Source organism: Apium graveolens, chromosome 11, assembly GCF_009905375.1.
Source record: "Apium graveolens cultivar Ventura chromosome 11, ASM990537v1, whole genome shotgun sequence".
Taxonomy (NCBI): Eukaryota; Viridiplantae; Streptophyta; class Magnoliopsida; order Apiales; family Apiaceae; genus Apium; species Apium graveolens.
In genome coordinates this window covers 143,487,260-143,511,815 of record NC_133657.1, presented here as the reverse complement: position 1 = coordinate 143,511,815, position 24,556 = coordinate 143,487,260, and the positions used below count along the sequence as shown (strand labels likewise).

At 34.4% G+C, this 24,556-nt stretch overlaps 1 protein-coding gene across 1 annotated transcript; it reads left to right on the top strand.

The window, feature by feature from the left end:
• Positions 1-19,543: 19,543 nt before the first annotated feature.
• Positions 19,544-20,948, top strand: LOC141698050 (uncharacterized). Its single transcript, XM_074502658.1, has one exon. The coding sequence runs from the start codon at positions 19,691-19,693 to the stop codon at positions 20,792-20,794; it is 1,104 nt and encodes a 367-aa protein (XP_074358759.1). The 5' UTR covers positions 19,544-19,690; the 3' UTR covers positions 20,795-20,948.
• The last annotated feature ends 3,608 nt before the right edge of the window (positions 20,949-24,556 follow it).

Here is a 24,556-nt window from a genome sequence, read left to right as displayed (position 1 = left end):
ATAGCACATTGGCGAAATTGGAATTTAGGAGGAGCGTACCTGCTATAACATTGGTGTTCCTTACGGCATCTTTCACAGTCATATTAAAGGTTCTGGTAGTCAGCACTCTGTTAGATGCAGCTACACTACCCCTCCAGCTAGCTGGGGCTGCCGCAGGGCAGTCCTTCTTCATGTGTCCTGTCTTTCCACACTGAAAACACTTAGCTGCTTCCTGGTTACAAGCTGTGGCATAGTGCCCTATCTTACCACATTTAAAGCATGTCACCGGTTTCTGGATATATTTCCCAGAATGCCTCTTACCACAGCTCTTGCATTCTGGCAGAGGAGGTCGTGGTTGGCTCTGATAAGACATTCCCGTTTGGTTCCCGCTCCGGGCCACACTCACACTCCCTGATCCTCCGAATCCTGTACTGCGGTTGGGTTGGGAGGCCATCCCCCTGACAAACTTACTAGGGAAGCTCTCCCCTCCCACACTCCTGCTTCGACCATCAAACTTTCGTTTCTTAGTTTGCTTCATTTTCTGGCTCATTTCACTCCCTGCTTCAGCTATTGCGGCCTTCTGCACTAGGGTGGCATAGTTAGTTATCTCCAGAATTGCCAGCTTGTTCTGAATCCACTGCTTCAATCCCTATTGAAATCTCTCAGCCTTTTGTTCTTCGGTGCCCACCAGCTGTGGCACAAACCTCGACAATTCTGTGAACTTAGCTTCATATTCCGCTACGCTCATATTCTCTTGTTTCAGCTCTAGGAACTTTCGTTACATCTGAATCTCCATAAACTTCGGGACATACTTCTTTAAAAACAACTCAGTGAACCTTTCCCAAGTAACAATCCCTTGGGGCTCCATATTTTTCTTGGCTTCCTACCAATAGTTAGCCTCACCCTTTAAGAGATAAGTGGCAAAATTAGTCTTGTGGGCTTCCTCAGTGTCAATTTGCTCAAAGGTCTTTTCTACCTCTTTCAGCCAAGCCCTGGCCTAAACTGGGTCAGCAACACCGTGAAACTCCGGGGGCTTGACCGACTTGAAAGATTTAAACGCATTAGACATGGCCTGCTGGGGCTGCTGGGGTGGTCGTTGTTGTTGTAGGTTTTGCCTAAGAAATTCTACGAACTGCTCCATAGGGTTCACTGACACTTCCATCCCCTGAGTATCTTCAGCCTCTGACTCTTCATAGTCCTCATCATTATACTCATTTCATTCTTCGTTAATTCTTAATGGTGGGGTCTGTGCTCGATGCCCTTGTTCATTATTACTGCCCTGGCCGCCAGATGCAGCCGGGCGAGTTCTTGTTACTATTCTCCTTGGCGGCATTTTCCTGTTACATAAACTTATTTAGGTTGTTTTCATTTGCCAATCCTCATGCTTCCTGATTTGTTATGACAATATATAATTATGCAGGTATGAAAGAATATTAAACCACAATTTAGAAATCGCAACTAATCAACACGATAATTATATATAATTTGGCCATATTCCAGGTCTGGGTACAACATACTGAATAATAAAAGTACAATCTGCCTTAATACAATAATCCTTAGCTGGTGGCACTATCAAAGATAACAACCAAAACACCTATCACAAAACAACTAAGTACCACCGCTGAGGAACAACAACCAACTACTAACAGTGTCCACTAGCCACGAGCAACATCATGAATCCGCCTCATAGCGTGGACCACAACCCTGATAACCTCGCGCCTACTCACCAAGTCACGCTGTGGGGATAAGCGGTGAATCCTACCGATGGTCCTCTGCTCTATGCGGCGAATGGTCCTGCGCACGCGTCGGGCGCTGGGGTATCCTCGCCTGCCTCGGGCCTCTATCCTCATGTGCTGCTCGATGGAAAGCTGGTCCCTCAGCTCGGCAATACGGGCCTCGGCCATTGTCAGCTCAGTAGCATAGCGACCTACCACCCAATCGTGATCTGCTAGGGATATGACTGGTATGGGTGGTGGAAGTGGGGAATCTGCAGGAGTCGCTGCCACACCGTCAAGAATAGGGTCCATGCCGTCGTCGGTCTCAGTCCGTGCGGGACTAACTGGTATAGGGGGCGGGGTGGGTGTCCTCACTGGGGTGGCTGCCCCTAACTCCGCCTCTAACTCCTCAGTCGGTGCAGTGACTCTGGCCTGCTGAGCTATCATCCTATCCATCAAATCTGCTACTCCCGTCTCGTTCTCGAGCTCGGCGACTCGAGCCTGGGCTGCTGATAGCCGATCTAACAAACGCTTTATCGACCTCTGATGCACATCCACCCTCATCATCTCTGGAGATGGAACCTCCGTGCTGCCGTATGTAATATCCTTAGGAGGGGCTATCTCAGTGTCTGGCTCAGTGGGGTCCTCCTCTGGATCCTCCTCAGGGTCAGTCTCCGGGTACTCAAATACCTCCAAGCCCACAGTGGGGGCAGGGTCAGCTACCTCGGTCTCAGCTAAAAGGGCATCATCATGCTCTCTCTCGTACGCCTCTACAGCCTCAGGGTCTAACATATCGGGTACCTACAAGTCATTTAACACACGTATTACTATACTTGGATACTTAAATCACCCCTAAGGGTTCTTAATGTCAGTGCTACCCTCGTAGCCCGATTACGAACTCTATGTGAGTTCTAGTTCATTGATTCAGTTGATTCACCCTAATGTTTCTGAGGCTTATAACCTAGGGCTCTGATACCATTTCTATAACACCCCCAAATTCAAGGTCGGAAATCCGGGTTGTTACGATCACTTAATATTGTCTAATAAATAATTAATCCTCTTGTCACATCATTACTCGACCTTTTAACCAAACTCACACACACACAGGATATATGCTCAGAAACATTACTAAATTAACGTTAAAGTATTTAAGTTATTACAAACCAAAGGAAATTATCTCAAAAGGGTGAACGCCGAGAATAGCTCTACATGAGACTGGCTCGGGTCACAAATAGTCTTGGTTCAATTACTCAAAAGGAAACTATCTCTACTCGTCTACCTGAGGTGGCTGGCGGGCGAACAGTCTACGGTTCTCACGTGCGTCCCCTGCCCGGTTGCGGGCAGTCGTCCTGGTTCGGGCCATGCTGGTAATCTGTTGTGATATGATATTTATACAGGCAAGAGTGAGCACTAACGCTCAGCAAGATATAGATATCCATTAATTAAATATGATCAATAAGGGAAAAAAATCATTTAGCATTGTATATTCAAGGTTTCTAAAAGTTTATATGCTTGTCAATTTTATGAAAACTTAATTTTAAATGAATCAGTTTAATCCGTTTATACTCGTACTCATTTCATCTCAAAATCTCAATATGATGCTTGAACCAAGATTCTCATATGGATGTGATATATATATATACGTCAACATCCTTATTTAAAACTTAGCCTTATCGGCCTTCTATTGTAGGTTTCACAACAATTTATCCAAAGTGGAGGAAAGGGACTATACTGGAATAAATCACGTACCGGTGATCAGCCGAATACGAAATTTTCTCTACTAGTAGAAGGAGTACAAACCTAGCCGCCTTTGGGCTTATCAAGACATTACATGATGGTTGCCCATTTCCGTGCAAGTCCGAAAGTCAATGGTCACAGAGACCATATAACTGTATACTGCGCCACTCCGCGCTTGGTCACTACCCGATACCTCTCCTTGCCGGGCAGACCACATTCCAGTCCCAAAACAATAATTTCATTTACATAAAATCCTTTATCAAAGGAATAGATCGTTCTGAGTTGACCTTTAAATAAGATGATTTATTCATCACTTTTAATATAATTGATCCTTGGGAGTTATCGGAGTTTTGAATTTAAAATCATTTTTCAAACCCTTAACTGTAGTAGAATTTTACATATATTGTTCACTTGTTTTTTCGTTGAGCGAGGAAGCAAAACCCTTATGCTTCTAGACTAAGTTCCCTAAGGTTTTGATAGGTTTCAGATGATTGATCTCTTCCAAGAATTTTGAATAATTTAGAAAATATTCTTGGGAACTATGTCTATTTTTAAATGATTTTTAGAAGTACGAAATATTAAATATTTACGTTCTCATAATATTTTTAAGAAGGGTTCAATGAATTGATAAAACCTTAAGTACTAAATGTTTCTCAATAAGGTTCAATGAATTGATAAACATCTTAATTAAATACTTAAGACAGGATTTGACATCTTATAATTATCCTTCGAATGGTTACATACATTTTAGATAGAGTGAATTGATTTAAAAACTTTTCAATATCTCTTTAAGTAGTTTCCGGATATTTTAGTAACTCTTTAGGTATTACTTATAAATAAATAATCAAATAGGATATCCCTAGAGTGAATATTCAATTATCTCTTATAGTTATAAATCAAATCTCAATCGTTCGCTTAATATGTATGTTACGCGAAAGTAATTTGTTTATTGAAATAGAAAGCTTCCACGTCCGGCTCGTTCCGGAATTAACTCGATTTAAAAAAATATCTCTGACTCCCACTATCTTGTATTATATTAAAATTACGTTTCAATTTCTCATACTCGTATAAAACGAAGTTTGTTTTCGTAAACAATCGTATAATTTGAATGCATTGATATCACAGACAAGCATATATTTTCAAACTGTAAATCATGGCATCAATATCACAATAGTATATATAGCATGGATAATCTGTAAGGGTTTCGTAAACTTGCCTCGAGTGCTAGGAGTGGTATGGTCTCGGGGCTTTTGTGGCGATCTAAAATCAATAACCAACGATCTTAGTTAGTACGCGATTATCGATTCGCTTCACTAAAACATTTTTATAAAATAGAAAAATTAATATTTTCTTAAAATTCTTTTTGGACAGTCTTCTTTAATTATCATGATTTTTCCAAGATTCCAAAATCATTTTTAGTTTTTCAAAATCATCATGCAAGTGGCCTATGTGCAGTTGGCTTTTCGTATGAACGCTCTACACTAAAACGGTCATAACTTCTAAACCGTAAATCCCCTCGTGACGATCCACACATGTACAGAAACTAAAAATCAAGATCTACCCAGTCATGGCCAGTGACTCACAAGTTTCAAACATTTACATGGCCGATTATACTACAGAAGGCAGACCGAGTGCAATAGGCTCCACATTCTATTTCTACTACTTGTTCTTGACAGAATCACTACTTATGACCAACACAACACTTTTTACTTCTCAAAATCCACCCAAATACACCTTATATACTTTATCTAGCATCACATACAAGCATAACAACTCAAAAACTCAAGTACTTAGCAAGAATATGAGCAAAACAACCTTACACATACACAAACTTTTGGATCTTGACACTACATCATAAATAACTCTTAAACCCACCCTTAAAACTTTAAAGAGTTGGAAGTTATACATTCTTGAGCACTAGGAGGGTTAGTAATAAGATGATTAGGGCTTGGTTTGCTTGAAAAACACTTAGAAGGGCTAGATCCTTAAGAAACAAAACCAAGAAACCATGTTAGTCAAAATAATCCATAAAGTTCTTGAACTTCAAGAATTTATTTCTCACAAACCATTAAGAATTTGGCCATAAAATTATAGGCATACCTTTACTAGGATGTAAGGAAGCTTTGTGAAGTTTTATAGAATTTTTAATAGAGGGAAGGATGGAGAAGTGAAGTGAAGAAGAGGGTTCTCCCTCTTTTCTGCATGAACAGCCGAGAGCAAGAGAGAGGTAGGGGGCGGGGTTTGGCTTGATTTTTGTTAAAGTGGTGGAGTGTATAAGATGGGTTTGATAGTGTGTATATATGGGCATAATAATCAGAAAAATAAATGGCTTGGTTGACAATTTAGATGAGTAGAAATGGGGAGGTATGGCCTTGCACTTCCTTGTTTCCCCATTACTATTCACTCACTATTCACTTACTATTCTACTACTATTCCACTAACCATTCTAGTTAGCTTCTAATTCCCTAGTTACATCTCCTAACCACTAGTTAGCTTGGTTTTGCATGGCCAACTTGCATGGAATTAATTTCTCATTCGATTATTTATCGTACACGCGATTGTCGTTCCATTCCGATTGTTTAATCGTATAACATTTCGTTTCGTAGTGAATTCTTTTATCGCTTATAATCCTTTAACCAAATCTATTACTTTCTCTTGATCATAGAAACACCTTGATATAATGTTTATTCCACGTAGTATTCACGGTTCTACGCCATTCCTTACGGATACGAAAACACGTAGTATAATCGTGAATCTTCGAATTCCGACGGCTTTTACATTCACTTATTTTCCTCGATAAACAAGAATATGATCTCGGATTTCCAAAATTCCACTATTCATATTTGTGATGAACTCCATACGTATTGCATAATTAGTTCCAGTACTATTGACTGAATTTTTAAAATATTACAAAAATCAGGGTTCTTACAGTAAAGTTGAAAGGACTGTAAGTTGTAGTTATCTAGTCAAATTCTCATGCATTTGTACTTCATGTTTTTGACATCATCAAATATCTGTTAAACTTGTATATTATTCTAATTTACAAGTTGGGGGAGATTGTTAGATATATTTGATAATGGCATGTGTAATATGATTTGTGTTTAGTTTTCAGATCTTACCTAACAGGACAAATCAGTACTTAACTGGAAATCAGCACTTATACTGAAGACAGAACTTAAGATATCAGAACTTAAGTTATCAGAACTTAAGTTATCAGAAGATATTTATCAAGAGATAATATCAGGACTTAAGATGACTTTCAGATAAGGCAGGCGGCTGATTGAAAGGAAAGAAGATCGAGACTAAGACAGAAAGAAATATGCATGAAGAAGAAATTCTATGAAGAATAGAATACTTGGAAGAAAAGATAACTAGTTGATATATTGTAACAAAGTTTATTGTGTTAAATAAAATCTATTTTCTGTTACTTAAGTTCTTATATTCGATTTGATTGTAGTAAACACTGTATTCAACCCCCTTCTACAGTGTGTGTGACCTAACAAAGTCTGAGTAATTATGGACAAAGTATGTCAAAAGTATTTTGCTAAAAATAATTTATGAATTAAATTAGAACTCAAAAAAGGACGTTTGGAGTTTGTCAATCGAGAAGTCATTTTAAGAAATGAAGTACATATCGAGAAGTCATTTTAAATTATTCTTTTAGAGAACTCAAAATTGACCTATCGAGATGTCAAATAAATACCTAGTTTGTCCAAAAAGTGGACTGAATTAATTCCAACTTTTATTCGAATAAATTTAAAAGAAAAATTAGAATAAATTTTCCAAGAGTATTTTACCAAAATAATTTAATAATTTAAATTATCTCAGTTCTGAGTTATTGATAAGTTAACAATTGTACTTGTAGAGAACTCTGTGAACTATCAGTACTAGAGAACTCTTCAAGGACTTATCGATAGGTCATTGTTAAGCCTATCGAGAAGTCAGTAAATTGACTTATCGAGGAATCACTCGAGAAGTCCTAAAATGACTTGTCGAGAAGTCAATTTTGACTTATCGAGAACTCAGTTCTTTATATACTTTTAGTTTTTATAATTCTGCCTTGTGTTAATTTTACATATTAAGAATGTAAATTAACAACTGAGCAGTTTACTTAGATTTTTAAAAATTCCAAGTTGAATTTGAATTAAAAAAAAATACGCAGAGATTTCTGATATTTATAATTCATATTTCAGTTTATTTCCAATGAAATCAAATTAATTTTGATTTACTGGAGATTAATCTGCTGCAAAACATTAGCTGAGTTCTTGCCTCAGGATGAAGGATTAAACATTCCAATTTCACCTACAAGTCTAGTGAAAGTTGCTTCATCCAAAGGTTTAGTAAAAATGTCATCTAATTGTTTTTATGTTGGAACAAAAATGAGCTCAATGGTACTATTTGTAGCATGTTCTCTAATAAAATGGTACCTTACATCAATGTGCTTTGTTCTAGAATGATTAACTGGATTAGCTACTATAGATATAACACTAGTATTGTCACACATAATAGGAATTTTGTGTAACACTAGGCCATAATCAATTAGCCGATTTCTAATCCAAAGCACTTGAGCACAACAACTTCCTGCAGCTATGTATTCAGCTTCAGCTGTAGAAGTTGATACAGATTGTTATTTCTTGCTATACCAGGATATAAGTCTTTGTCCAAGAAATTGACAGCTTCTACTGGTACTCTTTCTGTCAACCCTGCATCCAGCAAAATCTGCATATGTGTAACCAACAGCTTCAAAACCAGTTCCCTTAGGATACCATAATCCCAAGTTTGGAGTCCCCTTCAAGTATCTAAAAATTCTCTTTACGACCATCAAATGTGATTCTTTTGGAATGGCTTGAAATCTTGCACATAGACATGTTGCAAACATGATGTCTGATCTACTTGCTGTTAAGTAAAGCAATGATCCAATCATCCCTCTATAGCTTAAGATATCTATAATTTTTCCATTTTTATCTTCATTCAACTTTGTTGCAGTAGACATAGGTGTAGATGCAGGTGAACAATCAACCACACCAAACTTCTTCAATAGATCCTTGACATACTTAGTTTGGCTGATGAAGATACCATCACTTCCTTGACTGACTTGAATTCCAAGAAAGTAACTTAGTTCCCCCATCATACTCATTTCATATTCACTTTGCATAAGCTTGGAGAATCTTTGGCAAAGATTTTCATTAGTAGAACCAAAGATGATATCATCCACATAAATCTGAACTAGGATCATATCATCACCATGTTTCTTGAAGAAGAGAGTCTTGTCTATGGTACCTCTAGTAAAACCATGCTTCAGTAGGAAATCTGACAGTGTGTCATACCAAGCTCTAGGTGCCTGTTTTAATCCATATAGAGACTTGAGTAACTTGTACACAAAATTTAGAAATTCTGGATCTTCAAAGCCAGGTGGCTGTTGCACATAAACTTCTTCTTCTAGCTCACCATTTAGAAAGGCACTCTTGACGTCCATTTGATACACTTTAAAATTTGAATGTACAGAAAATGCTAGAAAGATTCTTATTGCTTCAAGTCTTGCAACTGGAGTAAAAGTTTCATCATAATCAATTCCTTCTTCTTGTGAGTAGCCTTTTGCAACCAACCTTGCTTTGTTTCTGGTAACTATACCATTTTCATCCATTTTATTCCTGAACACCCATTTTGTTCCAATAATACTTCTAATCTTTGGTGCAGTAGCTAACTTCCAGACTTTACTTCTTTCAAACTCAGCTCTTCCTGCATGGCAGATATCCAATCAGGATCCAGTAGAGCTTCATCAATTTTCTTAGGTTCTACTTGAGACAGAAATTATGCATGTAGGCACTCATTAGCAGTTACACTTCTAGTCCTCATACCAGCAGTAGGATCACCAATAATTGCTTCTCTAGTGTGACTTCTATCCCACTTCCTTGTATGAGTTTATTGACTTGTGCCTTCATTATTTTCTTCATTGTTGGTATGACTGCAGGATCTTTCTTCTCTTTCTCCCCCTGAGTTTGTGATCTCAAATTCAGGTGTTTGAGAAGATTTTCCATTTTCATGATTTTCCTGTTGAGTAGACTCTTCATTTAATGTCTGTTGTGCATCAACTTCATCTTCCTCATCAGAATCACTATCAATGTTGAGGTTTTCAAATGTCAGGGCTTCAGCTTCATTATCATCAAGGCATTTCAAGTCTGGACACTTGTCATCATCAAAGGTCACATCTGTGCTCTCCATAATCTTCTTTTGATCAATCACATAAACTTTGTAGGTTGTTCTTTCCAGTGAATATCCCAGAAAAATTGCTTCAAAAACCTTTGAGTCAAATTTTCCCACATATTCAGAGTTGTCTTTCAAAATGTAACACTTGCTTCCAAACACATGAAGATGCTTTACAGTAGGCTTTCTTTTCGACATGATTGAGTAAGGTGACTTGCCATATGCCTTGTTAATGAGATATATGTTCTGAGTATAACATGTAGTGTTAACAACTTCTTCCCAGAAACTTGTTGGCATCTTGCAGCATTGTCCTAGCAGCTTCAACCAATGTTCTGTTCTTTCTCTCAACTATTCCATTTTGTTAAGGTGTTCAGGCAGCTGAGAATTCTTGAACAATGCCTTTGCCTTTGCAGAAATCACTCAATGTAGCATTTCTGAATTTTGTTCCATTGTAACTTCTCAATCTTTTTACACAATTGTAATCTTCAACCTGTATTTCTATCTTCTTGATGTGCTCAATTATGATGTATGGAGTTTCATTTTTAGAGTGTATGAACTCTACCCAAGTGTATCTTGAGAAATCATCCACCATCACAAGTGCATATTTGTTCCTTGAAATTGATAAGACATTCACTGGCCCAAATAAGTCCATGTGAATAAGCTGTGAATAAGCTGCAATGGCGCACTTATAGAATTCACAGTTTTTGACTTGTGACTAGATCTTTTCATTTTTCCTTTCTGACAAGCTTCATAAACTTTAACTTGAGCAAATTCCAGTTTGGGCATGTCCCTTACTAACTCCTTTTTGACTAAGGTGTTAATTGCCTTGAAATTTAAGTGAGACAACTTCTTATGCCATAGCTTGCTTTATTCTTCTGATGCCTTGGTGTAGAAGCAGCAAATACCATCCTTATTTGTTAAGAGTAAGTCTGCAACAAATAAGCTTCCTTTTCTTGCTCCTTTTAGAGCAACTTCACCAGTTCTATTGCTGATAAAAGTGCATTCTTCTTTGTTGAATAAAACTTCAAAGCCTTTGTCTGCAAATTGGTTAACACTGAGAAGATTCACTTCAAGACCAGCTACTAGTACTACATCATCAATGACAACATTTTCAGAAACAATCTTGCCATATCCCATTGTGAATCCTTTGTTGTTGTCTCCAAAGGTCACCAATGGGCCAGCTTTCTCTTCAAACTGTAATATCAGGGCCTTATCACCTGTCATATGTCTGGAACATCCATTGTCAATGATCCATATGACTTTCTTCACTTTGCCCTGCACACAATGAGATTTAGTTGTGTTTGGTGACCCAAGTAGTATTGGGTACTTTCTTCTTGTTAACTGATTTAGCAGAAGTAGAGTGAGTTGTTTCAGATAAAATAGAGTTCAATGATTGTTGTACATTTTCCCTATCTGATGTAGACCCAATTTTTGTTTCTTTAAGGTCTACTCTCAGTTTGTGGCAACTCTTCATCACTTTCAAGTTGCAAGGGATGCAGTCAAACTTGTCACAGAATGAGTAGGGATCATTTAAATCTGCTTCATTATATTTGAAAGCTCTTTCAGTTGGCTTGCTAACAACCTTTTTACAAAGGTGAGTTAGATGATTTTCAGAGCCATATTTTTCACACTTCTTTCTAGGAGCATCTGCAACATAAGCAAGATTATTGCTTTTGTTTATCCCTATTTTCCCATTTTTATTTTTCTTCTTCTTTCTTGCATCTTCAATCTTTATTTCTTTGACAGGAGTCTTGGTGCTTTGATTGTCCATGAGATTTTCTTCAGCCTTAGAAGATTGAGTTGAGTTTGCATTTTTCTTTTCATTATCCTCATCTGCAGTTTCTTGCTTGATAATCAATTCTTCTTCACTGAAGTTTACTTCACAAGCCTTGAACACAGGTGACCCAACATTTTTCAGCATTGATGGAACATTTTTATTCTCTGTTGCTTTTCCTTTGTCACTTACATTTTTCTTTTTGTTGTTCAAGGCATCATAATCAAGACCAATAGAAATGTTTGCACATGGTTTGTTTTTCTCATGGTACTGACCAACCAATTCAGATACATTCCTGAAGGACTTAAACTTTACTTCATTTTTCTCCAGTTTTTTCCTTAGCGCAGCCTCAATCTCATTTGTACACTTGAGCTTGTTCTTCAGATAACCATTTTCTTGTTTCAAGGCTTCAAGCTCCACTATCAACAATTTAGTTCCTTGTGTTTAATTCTCAAGCTTCTCATTTATTTTTGTCTGTCTGCTCACTTCTTCATTTGCAGCCACCATGCTTGTATGAATGTGGAACATTTATGTGCTCATCTTTTTAACAGTTTCCTTATATTTATTCACATTTAAATCAGTGGTGGTAAGAGTTGGTATCTATGAGTTAGATGAGGATGATTCTCCTTGCTCTAAGGCCATGAGTGCATAGTTTCCAAGTTCTTCATCTTCATCATTTTCAGAATCATCCCAACTTTTACCATCTGCAATATAAGTTTTGCTTTGCTGTTTCTTTAGAAGAGCTTCATACTTTGCTTCAAGTTCAAGATAAGCTTTATCTTTCCTTGCCTTCTTGGGTTTCCTGCATTCTGTAGCAAAGTGGCCCAGTTCATCACAATTGAAACACCTTATCTTAGATCTGTCAACAGATCCAGTTTTGTAGCCATTCTTGCTGTCAGAATTGTACTTCCCTTTTTCCTTCCAGCTGTTGTCATTGTTGAAAGACTATCCTTTACTCTTGAAGTATCTTGACTTCTTTACTCTAATGTTAGAGAATTTTCTAGCCAAATAGGTCATTGACTGATCGAGCTCATCCAGTTCTTCAAGAGTATAGAACTCATCTTTTTCCAATTCCAGAACGACTTGTTCATGTGAATCATTTGTTCTTTGCTCACTTGTTGAGGCAACTGGAGTTTGAGATCTTGGTTCATCATCAGATATTTGGCTTTCATTTACCATTAAAGCACTTGAGCCATCCACAACATGTCCTTAACCAGATCTCAGTGATTGCCTTTGAATCATCTCTAGTTCATATGTTTTGAGAATTCCATATAGAACTTCCAGTGTTATTCTGCTCAAGTCTCTCCCTTCCCTGAGTGCTGAGATTTTCTGTTCCAAATGATCAGGGAGAGTAAGCAAGAATTTTAGGTTCACTTCTTCAGCTTCATAGTATTTGTCATGAAGTTGCAAGCCATTTATTAGCTTATTGAATCTTTCAAACATATCAGTAATACTTTCCTTTGGCTTTGTCATAAAACCCTCATAATGTGAAATCAGTATTCTTCTTTGGTTTGACCTAACTTCCTCAATACCCTCACATAATATCTCAATCTTTTCCCATATTTGATTGGCAGTGTCACAGTTGACAATGTTGTTGTACATCACATTGTCAAGTGACTCAATCAATATTAATTGCAAGCTACTATCCAGGGAAACTTTCTCTTTTTCAGGGTCAGTATACTCAGAAGGATCTTTTGGAGCATAATGAACCGGGATAACCATGTCTCCATCTGTAGATTCATCAACTCTAACCATAGGAATGAAGGGTCCAGTCTTGAGGATCTGAATGTAGAGGGGATTGGCCATCCTGATAAACAATATCATTTTCTTTTTCCAAAGAGTGTAGTTAGCTTTGTCAAAAGTAGAAATTTTGATGCTACTGATTTTCTGTGCATTCATTCTTCCAAGATCTTGAATTTGTTTACTTTCAGATTTTGCTCTGATACCACTTGTTAGGAAATGAATAACACGCAGGGGGTGAATGTGTTTTACTATTTTTGGGCTTTTCTTGAATGCTTATGGTTGATCAAAATAAATTAAATCTTGTAGTGAAATGTATTCATGCAGAAATTAAACTTGCAGAGAATAAAGAACACAGATCTTCAAAACTCACTTAATTTTATATTAAAATTAAGACTGTTTTACTATAAAATTTCTAGGCTATTTGTTGATAAAGAGCTTAGCTTCTTCTTGAGAGTGTTGCAAGAGAATTTGATCTGAATTGTTACTTCTGACTTAAGGACCAGTGTTAACTTTATAATACAGTTAACTGCTGGTTTACACAATGTACAATAAGACATGCTATTAGCTTTTCTAAACTGTCACTTGTCATTTCTATTTATAGAAAAATAGATCTTTCATTTATGGCTTAACATATCTTTAACATCCTGTGATAATTTTAATCTCCCTCTGTCAGTTAATCTTCACCATTGATCTTGCACATTTTTCAAGTTGCTTTTTGTAGACTTGTCAATCCAGCTGTTTGGATTGTTTGTTGATTATTAATCTTGAATATTGAACTGGTCTGTGATTTAGTACTTTGAGAGTTTTACTCGAGATCTCCAATTAGGCACATAGAGATCTTGACATCTCGATAAGTATAATGACTTATCGAGATCTCCAATGCTCTAGTGAATTTGACTTATAGAGGTCTCTGAGTTCTCGAATAAAACTTTAGCTTGTCGAGATCTCTCAGCATCATGTCTTCACTTTGTCTTATCGATAACTTAGAGTTCTCTAGTGAATTTTGATTTATCGATATCTCTGAGTTCTCTAGTAGACTTAGACTTATCGATAACTCAGAGTTCTTTAATGTAAACTTGTCGATAACTCTGAGTTCTATAGTGAAGAAATGACTTGTCGATATCTCAAACCTTCATGTCTTCTTGACTTGTCGATATCTCACTGAGTTCTCTAGTACCTTTCCTAACTTCTCGATAAGTCATTTGAAGTTCTCGAATGACTTCTCTATAACACTAAATCTGTGACTTGTAGAGATCTCGACTTAGAGTATTTTTCCCAAAACAGCTTTATTCAACTCCAAACTTCTTCATAATTCTTCAGATGCATGATCTTCTTCCAGATAGAATTCTTAGACTTGATACTGTTTATAGAAAAAGACTCCAGTCTGCTCCTTTGACATTTTTACAAACTTTAAATATTACAAGTACAAAATACAAATTGAGATAACAATACAACCTACTTAGGGTTGACAAAATGTCTTAGTCTTGTTTAAATACAGGTATGTCTTGCACAACAATCTCTCCCAATTGGTGAGAAGATTGCTTAACACACATTCATGCCTGTTAACAAGACTAACCCCAACCTTAACAGATTATGAAAAGTAACCGTTTATTATTCTCCCTAGATCAGATGTCCATTTGGCTATACTTCACACTTTGACCAGGGCCACTAATGATATTGTTATCTTCAGTAATCTTTGACATCATCACTTATATATTACAGCTTCTCAATTTTAATTCAATAAATTTAAATTTCCTTTTATACATTCGAATTAATAGGGAAGTTAAGAAATATTTAGAAGTCAATCCTATTTAGAATTTGTTTATCCGAATTATTTCGATTTAATAGCGAAGATAATAAATATTTAGAAATCAATCTTATTTTGGATTTTGTTCATTCGAATTATTTTGAATTAATAGGAAAGATAATAAATATTTAAAATTTATAATTATTTAAATAAAATCCAAGTTCATTTAGAAGTATAAATAAAATCCAAGTTTATATAGTATAAAATTTCCTTATTTAGATTCTATATTTTAAAAATTAAAATCCAAGTTCATGTAAAAGTAGAATTAAAATTCAAGTTTATATAAAAGTAGAATTTAATTAAAATTTTATTCGAAACTTATAATAATTAAAACTCATTTCAATTTATTCAAAATAGAAAAAGAAAAAATTACTACCAACATATTCGAAATGAAAAATACTTATAATAATTAAAATTTATTTTAACTTATTCGAAATAGAAAAGAAAAATAAGTCAATACTAACATATTCGAAGTATAAAAGAAAAAATAAATTACAACAACTATATATAAATGAAGATTTTTCGAAAATGATGATATTTAAACAATTCTCTGCATACAAACAGCCCATGATTATGGAGTTAAAAGAAGTCGATAGACCTTCCACCTACAAATCTTTAATATTATTTATCGTAACGCTTTTTTTTTTTAATTTTGCAGGTCGTCGGCTCTCGAGTGTAAAGTCCTAAATTTTAGGTAAGGCTATAATTATTTAAAAATATTTTAATTTATTTAATAAAAAAATTGTTACTAAGTTATTTGAAACGGAAATACTTATAATAATTAAAATTTATTTTAATTTATTCAAGATTTAAACGAAAAATAAGTTTGCTACTAACATATTCAAAATAAACAAGAAAAGTAAATTTCAACAACTATATATAAATGAAGATTCTTTAAATATGTATGATATTTAAACAATTCTCGTATGCAAAGAGTCAGGAAAGACCCGTTGTCATGGGAGTTAAAAGGGGCCGATAGACCCTCGATGTACAAATCCTTAAAAAAATTTATCGTAACCCCTTTTTTTATTTAATTTTGCAAGACATTGGCTCTTAAGTGTATATAGAGATATCCAATACAATATTATTTATTTGTAGAGATTTGCATCTGTTTATTTTTTTAATATTTAAATACTTTTTGTCTAAATTATAATAATTTTTTATTAGTATTGTATTTGATGAGAGGACGACTCAACCTAGATTTTATCTATATTATAATATTTAGATAAATATCATTCTATTTTTCTAATATTCTCAATTTTAGGAGTTAATAAATATCAAAAACTACAATTACCTTATAACATTCTAAATATATTATTATCGTTCGTAATATCCTCCTAAAATTTTTATAAAATCTTCCATTAAGATTTTTGAAATCAATTTATCATTATATTCTCTAAAAACTTCTACTTTCTATTTAAATCAACTTACCATCTTGATATTCTCATTAAGTTTATTTTTATTAAGTGGCGCCTCTCAAATTATCTCATTCAATTTTTTTAATTTTATCAATTTTTTGAGTTAATAAATATCAAAAATTACAATTACCTTATATTTTCCTAAATATATTATTATCGTTCGTAATATTCTCCTAATTTTTTTATAAAATCTTTCATTAAGATTTTTGAAATCAACTTATCATTATATTCTCCTAAAACTTCTACTTTCTATTTAAATCAACTTACCATCTTGAAATTCTCATAAAGTTCGTTTTTATTACAATTTCTCCTCTTTCTCCTAAAATCAACTTACTATATCCTATTTTTTTAGCTTATGAAATATTACAAAGACAAATATCTATAAATATTTATCATCATTTGTAATATTATCTTAAAGTTTATCCAACATCTTCCATTAAGATTTTTAAAATCAACGTTGTCATCATATTCTCCTAAAATTTCTACTTTCTATTTAAATCAACTTACCATCTCCATATTTTACTAAACTTCTTTTTTAATATCATTTCTCCTCTTTTTCTTAAAATCAACTTATTATTTATATTTTTGTGAAACTTTTCTTTTAATTTTTAGCTTATGAAATATTACAAAGATAAGTATCTATAAACAAAATATGTTTTCTCAATATTTATTAAAACCGTTATATAATTATATTACATATTATATATGTTATAGTGAGGGAGAAGACGAGGGCGGTGAGGTGGTGTCTCTCATATATATTTTTGTAATTTTCTCAAATTTTTGTATTATTAAATTAGAAAAAAAAATTACATTGATTATTGACTAATAAATAATATAATTTTATGATATTATATTTATGAATAATGAGAGAGCGATTCACTGGAGTAAACATGTATAACGAGAGAACGACTTTTTAAATTTTTATATGTATTTATTATTTATAATTTCATAATGACAAGAATCGGATAAGAAATAAAAGAAAGAAAAAATTGAAGGCCGCTGCGAAGCGCAGCTTAGTAAACTAATTTCTGTTATAAAAGATTAACATTTTACTCTAATATTTCTTTGTTGAAAAGGTGAAATTAGAAAACAAAAAAGTTATTCGCCTTGTGTGTTTCGGCGTATGTCCGAAATAAAAAAGAAAATATTCAATAGCACAGCTTGGGAATAAATTTTAAAATATTTTTTTTATTTTTTCTCTCCCCTTAGTTAATTCAACTCTGGTGCACAATATAAAAAAAAAGACTTAAAGCATCTTCAATGCTAAAATATAAAAATGGTTGGCTATATGATTGGCTATCTATCATTTTTTAAAATTTTAGCTAAGGGGTTAGAATTATACTCCAATGGTATTATCTATATTTTCAATATGTAAAATTATATCTAAGGGTTTTTATGATTGTATAAATATAGCAAACTAAAAGTGATTATCTATAATTTTTGTTAAGGGATTACAAATTTGGAGTGGAGTTTTTTTTACATATTCTGTAAAATTGCCACCTACATGCCACCTAGATTTTTTTAGCTAAGGGTTTTGTAGCTTTGGAGATATTTTTAGGTCTTGTTTGTGTGTTTTTAAATAGGAAGATGTAAGTGATTATGAATTAAAGTATTTTTATCCAATTTTTAGAATAAAAAATTATTAAATTCATATTTATTAATACTTATTTTCATTTTTTTTCAAAAATTTAAAAATACAATTATAAAGAAAAGTGAAAATATCTTAATTATCCTTCATTTACTTTTACTTTTTTAAAAGAAAAAATAAATTCGGAAGAAGGGGTTAATTCGGAGTTGGGAGGCACATGCACCATAAAATCGAAAGGATGAAGTGCACGTGTACCTGTAGGAGAAATTTACACTATAATCATTTGCGAACTTGAGTAACTTTGCTAACTACATAACTCAAATCAGAGACACAGAATCGACAAGATCATGTGTCACACTACTGTCGTATATGCCAAACCTCCAAATAGAACTATAAAATTTAATATGAACAACAATACAACTGCATGTATTCATCGGATTCTCTTCAATTTCCTCACTCCAATGCCCGCAAAATACACTCCCCCACTTCTATCAAAATACTACAATTTATATATCAGAGGTTCCAAATGAGTAGTCAAAACCAATCTCAAATATTACATATCATTACCTGATCGATTACGATGTAATTAAAGAAAATTGATCCCTAAATTTATATTAATTTTACTAGTAAAATCATTCCAAATTATCAAGTCAACGAGGTCATGATATTTGAAAACAATTTTTGATATTCAGTTTAATACTTCTAACACTACACATTTAAAAATGATTAAACTAAAGATGAAATGAAAATTTAGCTTATTAAGCTCTTCTGTCTTAATTAGCAAGGTGAGATTCCTTTTCGATTGGAGGTGGAATAATAAATCTTTATACATATTTATTTGTGGAATAATAATCAGTTGCTAATTAATAGCTGATTTGCACTCCTCTCCAAATTCTTTGTTTGCATTGTAGAATACAGTTGTTTGCTAATAAAGTAAACACACAATATTCATTAATGAAATGCACTGTATATGTTTGAGGCATGCCATATATACTCTCACTATACACTGTACTGTCCATATTCATATTTATATTCATATATTTATATTTATATATTGCTCAATTTGTTTGTCTATCTTGATAATTTACCCCATCAAAGGATTTTGTTAGTTAAAGTTGGTAGATTAGTTTATCTGGCCTTAAATCTAGTACTAATCATGTACTACTTTACATCATAATCACCTTTTACAGTGTGGAAAACATAATTATACAAGTAATTGTGAATGATGTTGCTTGACACCTACTCCTAAATACACATGCTCACACGGACATATATACATATATAAATAAGTTCGGGTTCTTAGTATACCATTGATGAATTTTTGGATTTCCGACAGATAATTGTTACGGTTATTGTCTCTGTAATAGAAATCGGGCGATTTTTCAAAAATCGCCAATAAATTGATCAAAAATATTTGTCCCATTTTCGATAGATCGTTGATAAATTATCCAATTTTCAATAAATCGTTCGATAAATCGCAAATCGGTACATTAATCGAATAATTTCGATTTCTGAAATCGATAACACCGGTTATTATATATTATCTTATATTTATATATCTATACCTACCTTCTACAAGCTTAACCATCCTTTCATTTCTTCATCCTTACCGGTATTCCCCCAACATTTACTCTCTAAATTTTCTCTCATCCACATTAATATACATGGCCATAACATACATAAATATATATAACACCACCCTCAAACTCACCTGTAACTTGTAAAATGGCCATTTTCAAGCACTTTTTTGCTCTGCTTCTTCTTCTCCTTCACTTAGCTTGCTTCAACTTCACATCCACTCGCAGGAAAACCAAAACGACATCGTCTCCTATATCTCTTCACTCAACTACAAACTCTCACTCTCGTCTCAAGCTTCTCAAATCTCACAAAGCTTTTTCTTTCTTAAAGCATATCTTTTCATCTCGTTCCTCCAAACCCGTTTCTCAACTGGTTCGGACCCACCCGAACCCGAGTATTGGTTCTCCATGTTCTTCAACTCGTTCTTTGCGTCACTCAACTATTTTCTCTGTTATTCCAAACCATGCATTTGTTGATGATTCGGATCACCCGACCCGGAAACCTACCGGGTCAGTACCCGACTCCGAGTTCTCGTCCGACACGTTGCGAAATAATATTCACCCTTGTCAAACTTGTGGAGAGATTTTCCAACGGTCTAGTGTGCTAGAACAACATCAGTCTACTAGGCATGCAGTGTCGGAGCTCATCGATGCGGATTCGGGTAAAAATATCGTGTCAATAATATTTCATTCGGGTTGGACTAGTCTGGTCAAGGAACCGATAATTTATCGGATCCTAAAGATCCATAACGGTTCAAAGATTTTGAACCGATTTGAAGAGTACAGAGAATGCGTGAAGGCCAAGGCATCTCATCACGGCGTTACGATTCGCCGTGACGAGAGGTGCATTGCTGATGGAAATGAGCTGTTAAGGTTTCATTGTACAACTTTCTTGTGTGATCTAGGGCAAAATGGTAATTCCAGCATTTGTAACCAGCAATACTGCAGTGTGTGCGGAATTATTAAAAGTGGATTCTCATCCAAGCTGGACGGGATCGCCACGGTGTCGACCAGCTGGAGAGCACACGTGGCGATCCCGGAAGACATAGAGGAGGAATTCAGTTTCCTCAACATAAAGAGGGCTATGCTTGTTTGTCGGGTAATAGCGGGTCGGGTCGGGTGTGACCCGGATGTGGCAGTTAAAGAGGATTCGGGTTATGATTCGTTGGTGGGTCGGGTTGAAGAGGATGAGCTGTTAGTTTATAATCCAAGGGCAGTGCTTCCATGTTTTGTGATTGTTTATACAGTGTGATAAGTTTATTCGAGTGCTTAACAATGATAGTGTAGTGTGTTTGCACTATAATTATGGTGTGGTCAACTAATGACTTTTTTTTTTCTCCTTAATGATTAAATTTATAATATTTGGGAGTGGAAAAAAAGGATTAAAGTTAGAGTTTTGTCGACAATGTTGCTTTTGGTAGAGTCACTTTCACATGGTGTATGCTTAATTATTTGGTATAATGATGTTGAAGGAGGGTCGAGTGTGATAATGACCACGAATTTATAAAGAACATATATATGCCCCTTCTCCATTCTAATAAAAGAATACACTAGTTACACTAGATTTATATTATGTTATCTCATTTTTTAAGTTATTTGTAAAAAAAAAATGCTAAAATTCTTAAAACCGTTTTTCAAATGTTAAAATTTTTCGTGACAATATTGATTATTTTGTCACAAATGCGATTTACCTTTCTATATCGGTGTTCCAGAATTCAGCCGACACTCCTCTGTCGGTTTGGTTTACTACTTTACTTCCAGCCTCTTTTGATGCATTAAAAGTGCAAATTCACACTTTGTTTAAGTAAAAATGAATATGTTACAAACATTTTTTAATATTATATTTTATTTTTAGAGTTTTCCATTAATCTTTTTATTCTTTTAGCGCAGCCGGTGTCAATAATGATGCACTCTCGAGATTTGTATGCCAATCTTTTTTTTTTGTAATTGTACCCCAACATTATTTAGGGGTGAACTGACATCTTTAATTTTTGATGAAAAATAAGATTCTTAGTAATTTATAAATTCACTAATATAATTTTGAATAAATATTTTGCTCTATATTCTCAAATTTTGGTTTATGAATCAAGAAAAAAATGAGTATATTTGGAGATACTCTTACTAGTTATGTAACATTAAATACTTGGCCCATAAAATGAATGAGTTTATTTTTGAATAATATAATCTAACAAATTTTGGAAAATCCTCGATATTTTAGAAAATATATTAATATCTTAATTTTCCTTTTAATATAATTGGATTTCTTTCCAAATAAATTATTGTTTTCAAAATTTTCTTGGGCTTAGTTTAGGTTTATTGGACTTTAAAGTTCTATATTAATACTTCAACTAGACCAAGACAAAAGTCCATCTAGATAAATAAGAAGAATAATAACCTGCGAGGTGTTTGTTGACCAACACATTCTTAAGCCCAAATGAATGATCACATACGTATTTTTCGGAGGTGCAGAGAATTTTTACGAGGTATACCAAAAATTATCTACTTTTTTTGCCATAAAAATGATATCATTAAAATTTCAAATCATCAGCCATTACGGGATAAAAGTTTGGAAGAGTATCCCCTCTGCTCTAAACACGCTCAGCTATGGAACTAGAATAACTCGCAAGAAAGTGAGCCATTTTATTCGTAGAACGCAAACACGCTCAGCTATAGAACTAGAATGCCTCACAAAAAAATAAACCACCTTATTCGTGGAACGCTTAACAAAATTTAACGTAACATTATGTTCTTTTAAATCAATTAACAACTCCTTACACTCCTCTATTACTCCTCCCAGATATGATAGGTTGACAGGCGAGCATCGGACTGCCTGAACCACCACGAGGCAGTCTGTTTCTACCGCGACTGAACGACACTGTTTTTGTTTAACCCTGCCCAATGTCTCTCGAATTTGCACCGGCTCTGCCAATTCTGGGTCCAATTCTCCCTGATTGCAACACGTTGTAACCTCTACTAGATCAGTATCATGATTTCGAACAATAATAGAAAAACTATAGAATTAGACTCCTTAAACAACGCAGCTTCAGTGTTGATCTTATAAATCGTACCTTCCGGTGGTCGTTGTCAGCGCTCACTACCAACCGGTTGAGTCAAATACCCAGGATAATTGTCAAACGACCTATTCTGAGCACTTCTCCAGTAATTAAGATAGAATGTTGCTGATTCTATGAGTTCTGTTGGCTCCGTACCTTTTTGATTCCAAATAATTTTGTTTCTATTTTTCATAAAGCTCAACATAGTAAGACCAATCTTTCTCTGCTCTCCCTTGTACACTGCTGCATATTTTCCTCCATCCAGCTAAAAAATGTGGTACATCCTCGGTGAATTTTGCTATAACCCCGTGATGCTCCAACATTGAGAAGCAAATGGACACATGACTTGCGAATGAAAAATCGTTTCCTGGTCCAAATTACAGACGGGCCAGAGAGGGTTAACATTCACCTTTCTTAATCTAAGTTGGTCCTTTGTTGGTAAATATTCAAAAAGTGCTCTCCAAACGAATATTTTGATCTTTTGAGGAACTTTCAGGCACCATATTTTCCTCCACACATCAGCATTACCCCCGAACTACGCTGATATCTTGCATCACAAAGCGTTCGATAAGCACTCTTTACACTGTAATTTTCCATCTTTTTCTTGTTCCAGAAAAAATATCCCACCTGCAATTTCTGTCAGAAAAAATATCCCACCTGCAATTAATCGGGATGGATAAGACTATACTAGCATCTCTGTCAGAAAAAATATCCCACCTGCAATTTTTAGAATTATATTAATAATAGAATGATAGAATGATAGAATAAAAATGATTAAAATCAGGAAGGACTATGATTTAAAATTGAATTTGACTAAACCGGTCTAAAATTTGGATCAAATTTTAAAACAGATAAGTTGTAAGTTAAGAATTTATGGTTTTGTAATTATCTATATACATCATATTCGTCTTCCTCGTTTTTAATATCAATATTTGTATGGCTTTTTTACACAAAAATCAGCAATCTTGTAAAATTCGTAGAAAATTCATCTTGAGTTATAATTCATTGAATCTGGACTTTTCGAAAAGGCTTTTTCGTTCTCTACAACTTTCATGCTCCGTGTTCTTCATGCATATTTCTTCTTGCGTTTGTCTTGATCTTCTTTCCTTTCAATCAGCCGCCTGCCTTATCTGAAAGTCACCTTAAGTCCTGATATTATCTCCTGATAAATATCTCCTGATAACTTAAGTTCTGATAACTTAAGTTCTGATATCTTAAATTCTGTCTTCAGTATAAGTGCTGATTTCCAGTTAAGTACTGATTTGTCCTGTTAAGTAAGATCTGAAAACTAAACACAAATCATATTAGCCATGACATCACAAATATATCTAACAATCTCCCCCAACTTGTAAATTAGCATAATATACAAGTTCAACAGATATTTGATGATGTCAAAAATATTAAGTACAAATGCATGAGAATTTGACTAGATAACTACAACTTACAGTCCTTATAGCTTTACCATCTTAAACTTCCGATAACAGCTTCAATTTGTATACACTTTTAGAATTTAAGCAGCTGTAGATCTTTGACTTGACTTCAATTTCTGATCTCTTTGATATCAGGAGTTGTTCTGAGATAATTTCTTAAAAGACTTCTCTCAGCATATTCAAGTTCATTAACCATTCTCCTTTTTGCATCTTTCAATTCAGCTGTATCTTCACCAGTTTGAAAAATAGCTGCTCTGAGATCATTTATCTTAGCTTTTCTTATCTTCTGATCTAGTCTGACGAGACATGCCTTGTCAGACTCTAGATTGAATTCCACAGCCTTATAACCTAGAAAAGTAGTTATGATCTTAGCAGAGTTAGACTTCATTTCGACAATATTACCTTTATGATCTCTGTACTTGGGACATTATATGTTGTCAGGCTTTACAGAATAAAGCTTCTTCTGTCTTTGAATTTTTGACTTTAAATAACCTGCAGCACTATCTGTTAATCTGTCTTTCACTTGAAGTA